Source organism: Lactuca virosa, chromosome 2, assembly GCF_052849685.1.
Source record: "Lactuca virosa cultivar CGN04683 chromosome 2, Lactuca_virosa_CGN04683_v6, whole genome shotgun sequence".
Classification (NCBI taxonomy): Eukaryota; Viridiplantae; Streptophyta; class Magnoliopsida; order Asterales; family Asteraceae; genus Lactuca; species Lactuca virosa.
Genome location: NC_136427.1, coordinates 290,054,430 through 290,064,506, shown reverse-complemented (window position 1 = coordinate 290,064,506; position 10,077 = coordinate 290,054,430). Strand labels below are relative to the sequence as shown.

The following is a 10,077-nucleotide window of genomic DNA, read 5'->3' as shown; positions in this document are numbered from 1 at the left end:
ATGTTAATGGCTTATGGTGTCCATGGTTGACATATGGATGACATATGGGCCATTGGTCAACATGGTAGTGGCTTATGGTGTCCATGGATGACATATGGGCCATTTGTCGACATGGTAGTGACTTATTGTGTCCATGGATGACATATGGTTGATTGGTCCACATGCTAATGGCTTATGGTGTCCATGGTTGACATATGGATGACATATGGTGCATTGGTCAACATGGTAGTGGCTTATGGTTTCCATGGATGACATATGGGCCATTGGTCGACATGGTAGTAGCTTATTGTGTCCATGGATGACATATGGTTGATTGGTCCACATGCTAATGGCTTATGGTGTCCATGGTTGACATATGGATGACATATGGGCCATTGGTCAACATGGTAGTGGCTTATGGTGTCCATGGATGACATATGGGCCATTGGTCGACATGGTAGTGGATTATTGTGTCAATGGATGACATATGGTTGATTGGTCCACATGCTAATGGCTTATGGTGTCCGTGGTTGACATATGGTTGATTGGTCCACATGGTAATGGCTTATGGTGTCCATGGTTGACATATGGATGACATATGGGCCATTGGTCAACATGGTAGTGGCTTATGGTGTCCATGGATGACATATGGGACATTGGTCAACATGGTAGTGGCTTATGGTGTCCATGGATGATATATGGGCCATTGGTCGACATGGTAGTGGCTTATTGTGTCCATGGATGACATATGGTTGATTGGTCCACATGGTAATGACTTATGGTGTCCATGGTTGACATATGGATGACATATGGGCCATTGGTCAATATGGTAGTGGCTTATGGTGTCCATGGATGACATATGGGCCATTGGTCGACATGGTAGTGGCTTATTGTGTCCATGGATGACATGTGGTTGATTAGTCCACATGCTAATGGCTTATGGTGTCCATGGTTGACATATGGATTACATGTGGGCCATTGGTCAACATGGTAGTGGCTTATGGTGTCCATGGATGACATATGGTCCATTGGTCGACATGGTAGTGGCTTATTGTGTCCATGGATGACATATGGTTGATTGGTCCACATGCTAATGGCTTATGGTGTCCATGGTTGACATATGGGCCATTGGTCAACATGGTAGTGGCTTATGGTGTCCATGTATGACATATGGGCCATTGGTCGACATGGTAGTGGCTTATTGTGTCCATGGATGACATATGGTTGATTGGTCCACATGCTAATGGCTTATGGTGTCCATGGTTGACATATGGTTGATTGGTCCACATGGTAATGGCTTATGGTGTCCATGGTTGACATATGGTTGATTGGTCTACATGGTAATGGCTTATGGTTTCCATGGTTGACATATGGATGACATATGGGCCATTGGTCAACATGGTAGTGGCTTATGGTGTATATGATATACCCATGGATGACATATGGGCTGCAATATTATTGAGCATAATATTATGGTTTTTCAATTTAAAGAAACGGAAGTTAATTTAGTTTAGCTGCAAAACGCGTTTTACTTCTTACCCGAAGTCGCAGGTTCGAATCCTACTTATGTCAATAATTTTATTTAAATTCGTCTCTCTAAATGTAATCAATATTTTTATTTAACTTCATCTTTTTTAATTTAAATTGTTCAATTTAATTACAAAAATGCACATATGTATTGACAAAAATACCCTAACCATTTACGTAGTAACCTTTTTATATTCAAGGGCAATTATGTCGATTCATAGTCTAAACACTTAGGCGCCATAATTTGTAGTCAGAGTCATCCCGTCGTTTCAGTTTATCGGTGATAGATCTTCTACAATCCATTACCAACACTCAAAATTCCCGAACGTTGATCAACAAACCCTAAAATCGTTGTTGCTACATAATTTGGATTACACTCCACGCATATCAACATAATGGCAGCGAGTTGTTCTTCAGAAAGAATGCAAACAAGGCAACAAGTAACAAGGTTCACTGCTTTGCCTTCGCACTTGATCGAAAAAATAGTAACTACGGTTGGGGGAAATTCACCAATCAATGCTTTTAAGTGCCTGATAGTGTAAGTATGATGTGCATTACTTCTATTAAACTTGTTTACATACTTAATTTAGTGTTTAATATATTAATTTTGTGTTGATTTGTGAATTATATATGTATAGTTGCAAACTCTTTAGGGATTCTGTAACATCAGACGCATTATATAAAAGCATAGACACAAGTCGAATAAGGTTTCGTCCATTAAGTGTTCACCGGTATGAAGTCACAAGAAAATGCAGAAAGTTGAACAACCCACACGTACTCTTCAACGATGGAATGATACTCTTTTTTTAAGCAGTCTGATAATTGCGAATTCAATTAGTTTTCTACATTTGTATTTTTTAAAATTGTATGATTACTTATTGTATGTCAGGCGAAGTATTTTACGATAGGGGAAAAAATAGCAGGGAAAAAGTTGCTTAAAAATGCAGCCGATCAGGGGCAGTTGGATGCGATCTTCGTTCTGGGAATGATGTTGATGGCCGAAGGCATTAAAAGGAAGCAAGAAGCTCTGATCATGTTAAATAAAGCCTACGTTAATACTGGAAGAAGTTGGAATCTAAGAGATACATGTAACAAGGTTCATAACCACTTGGTAAGGAGAACAAAGGAGATAAAGTTCCATGGCTTACATAGAAGTTGTGCAAAGCATCCTTCTGTGGGCAGTTATTACACAACTTTTATGAGTCAATACAGGTGGTTATTGAATTGTAATATTTGTTTGTGGGATGCGTGTTTCGTTAGGTTTGCTTTGATGTTTGACATTAGTTTCGAATAGATATATATAATAGTTGTTTGATTCACACAATTAGTGATGCATATTGTAAGTGTATTTTGATGTAATGTGAATACATACTTTTAACTTTATTAAATGTTACTATATATATGTTATTTTTGATATGTATGTTATTTTTGTCTTTGTCATTTTACTAACCAAAAGTCCATTGTGACCTATAATAGGTTATATTGTTTGAATAATGTGTTTTGACTGAAATACCCTTACTAATCACATATATGGATTGATTTCAAGGGCACTTTGGTCTATTTGCAATCTCTACAGTGAAGGCGCCATTTTTGCTATGGAAATAAAAATAAGTGTTTAATCAAGTCGTTATTAATAAGGAAAATACCGTATACAGAATTTATATTTTAAGTAGCTCTATATATATTTATTACGAATGTTATTTAAAATTATCATTACCCGTATACTACATGGGTTTTAACCTGGTACTGAATAATATTGACCCAATAATTTGACCTAGTATCCATCCAACACATTGAAATCAAGGGTTGTCGAAGGTTCCCTAGTCGATACACACTTTGTTTGCATATGTGTTATGCAAGTGTCGATCTCAATTATACCATTCTACTAAGGTAAAATATTGTGTTATTTAAAATTATATGTTACTTTAAATATTAAATACAATGACCAATTAAAGTAGAAAGTGGATGTATGAAAGAAAAGATAATCGTAGTTGTGTATCCTGTGTTTTCGTACAAGGAGTGAAAATTTTTATAGATTTTGCTACCAGTCAACATAGGTTCAAGGACCCAGATAAAATCAAATGCCCATGCATCAGATGTCGTAACGTACCATATACAGAAGTTGATACTGTTAAGCATCATTTGTATAAGTTTGGTTTTGTTGAGGAATATTGGTTTTGGGATAAACATAGCGAAACATCAATTGATGATGACAATATGTTTTTGGGGTGGCTGATTCAAACACCAATTTTAGTGAAGGTGCATGTTCTTATAGAGAAATGGTCATAGATGCAATGGCTCCTGATTTAAATAATAGTAATCCTGAAGAGGAGCCAAATGCTCTACATAAAAAATTCTTTGATATGCTAGATGCAGCCGATAAAGAATTGTGGCCTGGATGTAAAAAAGTGACACAACTATCTGCTGTAGCTAGACTATTGAATATAAAATCAGAGTATCGCATACCTGAGCAAAGTTATGATGCTATCTGCCAGTTGATAAATGATGTGTTACCGGAGGAGAATAATATGGTAGATAGTTTATACGAGAGCAAAAAGTTAATACAAGCACTAGGTTTGCCTGTGGAGATGATTGACTGTTGCAGATCTGGATGTATGATATATTGGAGGCGAGACAAAGATCTTTATCGGTGCAAATTCTGCAATGCAGATAGGTACAAACGGTCAAAAAATTTGGCCAGATGTTCTTGCGTATCCTTCAAGAAAATGCATTACTTTCCTTTGACTCCAAGGTTGAAGAGATTGTATGCTTCATAAGCCACAGCCGCTTCCATGCGATGACAATCCGAGAAACATGGACATGATGCTGGAGTAATGTGTCATCCATCTGATTCAGAAGCTTGGAAGCACTTTGACAAAAGTCATCCTTCATTTGCAGCAGAAGTACATAACGTAAGATTAGGCCTAAGTACAGATGGGTTTGCACCACATGGAGCATTTTGAAAACAATATTCATCTTGACCTATTATTATAACACCTTATAATTTGCCACCTTCTATGCGCATGAAAGATCCTTACATGTTTTTGATCGCACTTGTGCCAGGTCCGTCAAACCCTAAGCATAAAATAGATGTATTTTTGCAACTAGTTGTTGCAGAGTTGGAGCAATTATGGGAAGAAGACGTACTAACATATGATATATCTTTAAAACAAAATTTCCATCTAAGAGCAGATTTGATGTGGACAATAAGCGATTTTCCAGTATATGCAATGTTGTCCGGATGGTCTACAGCAGGTAAGCTAGCATGTCCACATTGTGGGAAACATACACAAGCATTCAGACTAAAGAATGGTAATAAGATGTCATGGTTTAACTGGCATAGAAGATTTCTACAGGTAAATCACCCATATAGAAAGGATAAAAATAAGTTCAAGAAGAATCATGAAGTGATAGAAGGTCCTCCTCCAAGTAAGAATGGTGAACAAACTTTAAGGGAGATTGAACAATTAGGTTTGGTAAAAGTGACTGAACTAAATGCTGATGATGTAAACAAAAGATATGGCGATCATGGTTGGAAAAAGAAAAGCATATTTTGGGATTTACCATATTGGAAAACAAACCTCATTAGACATAATTTTGATGTTATGCATATTCTTAAAAATGTATTTGAAAACTTTTTTTACACTGTAATGGATGTCAAAGGGAAGACGAAGGACAATGTAGCAGCCAGAAGAGATCTAAAGCTCTATTGTAGGAAGAGAAAAGGAGTCGAAGATAATGAAAGAGCATTCTACACTCTGGACAAGAATCAAAAGAAAGCCATATGCCAATGGGCGGAGAAATTGCGTTTCCTCGATGGTTATGTTTCTAATTTGGGGAGGTGTGTTGATTTAACAGGGTGTAGACTGTTCGGAATGAAAAGCCACGATTGTCATGTTTTTATGAAAAGATTGATGCTAATTGCATTTCATGAGATGTTGCCAAAACAAGTGTGGGAAGCATTAACAGAGTTGAGTATTTTCTTCAAAACATTAACAGCAACATCAATCACAACAAAAGACATGGAAATGATTGAAACCGAGATCCCAATAATATTATGTAAATTAGAGACCATCTTTGTCCCTGGTATTTTTAACTCCATGGAACATTTACCAGTACATTTTCCATACGAAGCGAAGATAGCCGGTCCTGTCCAATATCGGTGGATGTATCAATTTGAAAGGTTTGTATGGTACATCATAATATATGTTGCTATTTTTATAAGCTAATTTAAATAATCTTCACTATAGGTATCTAAATCAGTTGAAAAAGATGTGAAAAATAAAGCTCGAGTGGAAGGGTCCGTTGTTAACGCGTACTTGCTACGTGAAGCATCTATATTTTGCTCTCATTATTTCGAGACTGGTGTCCCCACACGTAATAGAAAGTTTCCTCGAAATGATGATGGAGGAGGAGATGAGCAAGTAGATGCTAACAACGACATGTTATATATATTTTCATATCCTGGGCGTAATTATGGAAGATTCACGAATAGAATGATGTCTGATGAGGAAGTGCATGCTGCCCAAACTTACATACTCCTTAACGAAGATAAGATCAAGCATTACATCAGGTTCGTACGTAACATATGCATCACTTTTAATTATAATAATCATTTTTGCTATGATCGAATAACATTTACATGCATGGTTTTGTTTATTACATTCATAGTAACTTTAAAATGTTATTGAAATGGTGATACAGAATATTTGAAGAACATTTGAATGAACTTATGGGGGATATGGATGAACAGGTCCTTGCAGCTGAAGTTGAGAAGAACTTTGCATTATGGTTTCAAAACTATGTGGATGTTATTTTTGTATTTTTTTTAAATTTATTATTTTTTGTTATGGTTATAATTAACTCTAATTAAGTGTTTTACCATTATTCATATAGGCACGTAAGATCCCGATAAACAACAAGTCTATATCTGACCTATCCAAAATGCCATTCAAAAAAGTGAAGTTATATAGTGTATACTTTGTCAATGGTAACAAGTTTCACACAGAAGCTCATAGTCTGAACAAATCAACAACCAATAGCGGATTGTGTGTTAGTAGCCAAGGAGGTGATTATTATGGTAATGTAGAGGAAATTTTAGAAGTCGAGTACCCTGGTTACCCAATTGAAACCACGGTTTTGTTTAAATGTCATTGGTACGATCCAACACCTAACATAGGAGTTAAAGTTCACAAACAATATAACTTGGTCGAGATAAACGTCAAAAGAAAATACAACAAGTTCGAGCCATTTGTTTTAGCCATGCAAGCCACTCAAGTGTGTTACATTCCTTACCCAAGTTCAAAAACAAACAACTCGGACTGGTGGGCTGTATTTAAAGTTAAACCTCGTGGTTGGACCGATGAAAACCATCCTCAGAAAGACGTTGCTTTCCAAGAAGATGAAGTTGAATCAAATGAAATCATTATACCAAGTCTAGCCGATACAAGCAATTTTGATGATGATCATGAAATGTCAAGCAACGGTTCAGATAATGAAAATAATATTGATGAAGAAGGTGAAATTCATGAGGACGACAATGATGGTATTCCTGACAACGAGGGTAGTTATGAGTATAGTACATCGAGCAATGAAGAAGAAGAGGATGAAGAAGAAGAGGAGGAAGAAGATAATGACTAGATGTTTTTGTGTTTAATGTTTTTTGAGATGAAGTTCATTTGTAATTTGGTTTAATATCAATACATAAATGTAAACTAGGAAGAAAGTCTGGGCTTCGCCCCGGGATTTTTTTTGTGTTTTTTATGTCAAAATGTAAAACTATTGACTGTAAAGCCCAAGAGTGTCAAAGTGGCTAAAGAATTGTGGAAAAAACCTAAATGTTTTTCGTGTATATTGTGCCAAATGTATATTTTTTTATAATAAAGACTAAAAGTGTCAAACTGGCTAAAAAATTGTGGCAAAAATCTAAAGTTTTTTTTGTGTTTTTTTTTACCAAAATATAAAAGTTTTGTTTCCAAGGGCCAAAAGTGTCAAAGTTAACAAAAAAATGTGGCAAAATTCCACTGTTACCTATAAAAGGTTATAATATTTGAATAATGTGTTTTGACACAAATATCCTTCGTATTCACATATTTGAAATGATTTCAAGGGCACTTTGGTCTTTTTGCACTCTGAAGCGTTGAGGCGCCATCATACCTCTGACGTCACACCGGCGTTATCAGTTCTTCAACCATTCAAAACGTCTCAACTATTCCGGACGATAAATCTCCATAGAAACACTAAAACCCCCCAAATCGTCGAAGGGTAATCGTTCTTAAAATCGATTTTCTCCGATAATAGACACTCCTGTACACCTCGCGACCAAATCATCATAAAGTAAGTATTTTTTTTCCATACCCTGTTACACTATTTTTCATAGTTACGCTTAATTTTTAAAAATAAATTGAAATCAACTACTCCAATGTCTATTTTGTTAATAGAATGTCGATTACTAGAAGTCGCCGTTCGTTAGATGATCTCCCATTAGAGATTTTGAGTCGGATATTTGTAATATTAGGGTCAGAATCTGCGAAAGACATCGTCTCTGCAAGACTTTGGTAATTCTCAATAAACATCAACTAATGAATGTATATTTGATGAAATACAACTTTCTTTATTTGTTATTTATTGTGTATTAAAATTTTTGAAGTTGAAAGAAGATGTATGAAGCGGGGGGTGATCCTCGAGTGTTCAGAACAGCATGCATTGACATGATTGAAGGAATGGGTCCCGAAAATATGAATGCTGATTCATTTATACGCACATGTGCATTGCATAATAACATTGAAACCATGTTCAGACAAGGAATTGTATGTGTAATTTCATTAATTATATGTAATCTATACCATTTATTAATATTTTGTGTCATTGATGTTATCTATTGATATTGTTATTCTGTCGACAGGAAGAGTGCTTCTATTATGGCCATTTTGATTTAGGATTGTCTTTGTTGAGACAAGCAGCAAATGAAGATCATCTTGAGGCAATTTATTTGCTTGGAATGATCTACATTTCAAGAGGGCCTCATCAATGTGATGAAGGTATGTATATATGGTATATATGTAAATTAAATTATATATATATATATATATATAGTTAATTAAAGGCATGTTTGTAGTTTGGGGTTAGTATTTAGTTGTGTTATGTTGTATAATATTTACTGTTGTATTGAAAAGGATACATTGGATTAATTGATGGATATTTTAATGTGTAGGTTTACAATTACTTGATACCTATTTTGGATGGGTAGTTCCGGATGATGGGGAGTACACGGGTGTTGTTGATAGTGCCAAAGAGTTGTTGTGGGCTGTTGATGTTGTTCATAGACTTACAACGAATAACATCACATTCCAATGTGAAGACCCACGACATTCTGTTAAAGGTGCATTTGCAATAGGCCATGAAGAGGATGAGGATCGACAAAGATATTGCACGGTTTGTCGTTGGTATGTAGAGTATGGTAGGTTTTGTATATTTCTTAAAAATATTAATGGTTGATAATAGATTGGACATTGAATATTATTGTTCTTATTGTATTGTATATGAAGTTGTATAGTACTACTATAATTTTATTTTGGTTTTGTGTTTACATCATTCTGTTAAAAGGGCATTTTAGTCATTTTTCCTTGCTATGTTGTTTGAGTAGGATGAAGTATACGTAAAACTCATGTTATTTTTGTGATGAAGTATACTTAATGTAATTAAAAATAAGTTTGTAATGAATTCGTTATTAAGGAAAATAATCTACATAGACTATATACTTTAACATGTCCGGTTAATGTAATTAAAAATAAGTTTGTAATGAATTCGTTGTTAATTATTCATCATACACTATGTTTTCAAGAAATTATACACAACTTGATTAGCACAACTGGCTTAACCGCGCCCTTTTCTAGCATAAGCTTAAGTTCGAGTCCGCTTGCCAGCAATATCTACTTTATAATTCATTTTTACATTTTTTAGCCATTAGTTTATGCCACATATTACCAATTCAAAAACATTTCATTCAAACCAATAAATGTCGTCACAAATTAGCTACGCGTTTTGTTCCATAGCAAAACAAGCAAACGAAATCATACTCCATAGCAAAATTCCCTAGCAAATACCTACGAATGGTACTTCCATAGCAATTCAACTATGGAATTGGTTTCTGCCACAAACTCCGTTGCATAGTAACCACAATGATGAATTCCATAGCAGCAGTACAACGGAAAATGATTTGGTAACAAATGTCGTTGGAAAATTGCTACGAATTTTTGTTCCATAGAACTATCGGTAACATAATACCAACGGATATGGAATAGGTAGCATTTTCCCTAGCAACTCCCACTCTCGCTACCAGAAATAAAATTCGTAGACAATGTGGTAGCAACATTGCTATGGAACGACATTCCATAGCACGATCCATTGCAGATTAACAACGAAAAAACGTTTCATAGCGATCTTCCCTAGCAAAATCGCGTTTTTCTTGTAGTGGTTTAAATTGGAGTAAAAATAGACATTTCAATCCGACCATGTCATTTTGGCCCGAGAAGATCATATACCTTACACTAGTACCTAATACCCACAACC

General features: G+C 35.4%; 1 protein-coding gene across 1 annotated transcript; it reads left to right on the top strand.

Annotated features, from left to right (window-relative positions):
- Window positions 1–4,529: 4,529 nt before the first annotated feature.
- On the top strand, window positions 4,530–8,755 carry LOC145158631 (uncharacterized). Its single transcript, XM_079077498.1, has 6 exons — window positions 4,530–5,621; window positions 5,757–6,079; window positions 6,211–6,316; window positions 6,403–6,642; window positions 8,411–8,488; window positions 8,720–8,755. The coding sequence occupies exons 1-6, from the start codon at window positions 4,530–4,532 to the stop codon at window positions 8,753–8,755; spliced, it is 1,875 nt and encodes a 624-aa protein (XP_078933624.1).
- The last annotated feature ends 1,322 nt before the right edge of the window (window positions 8,756–10,077 follow it).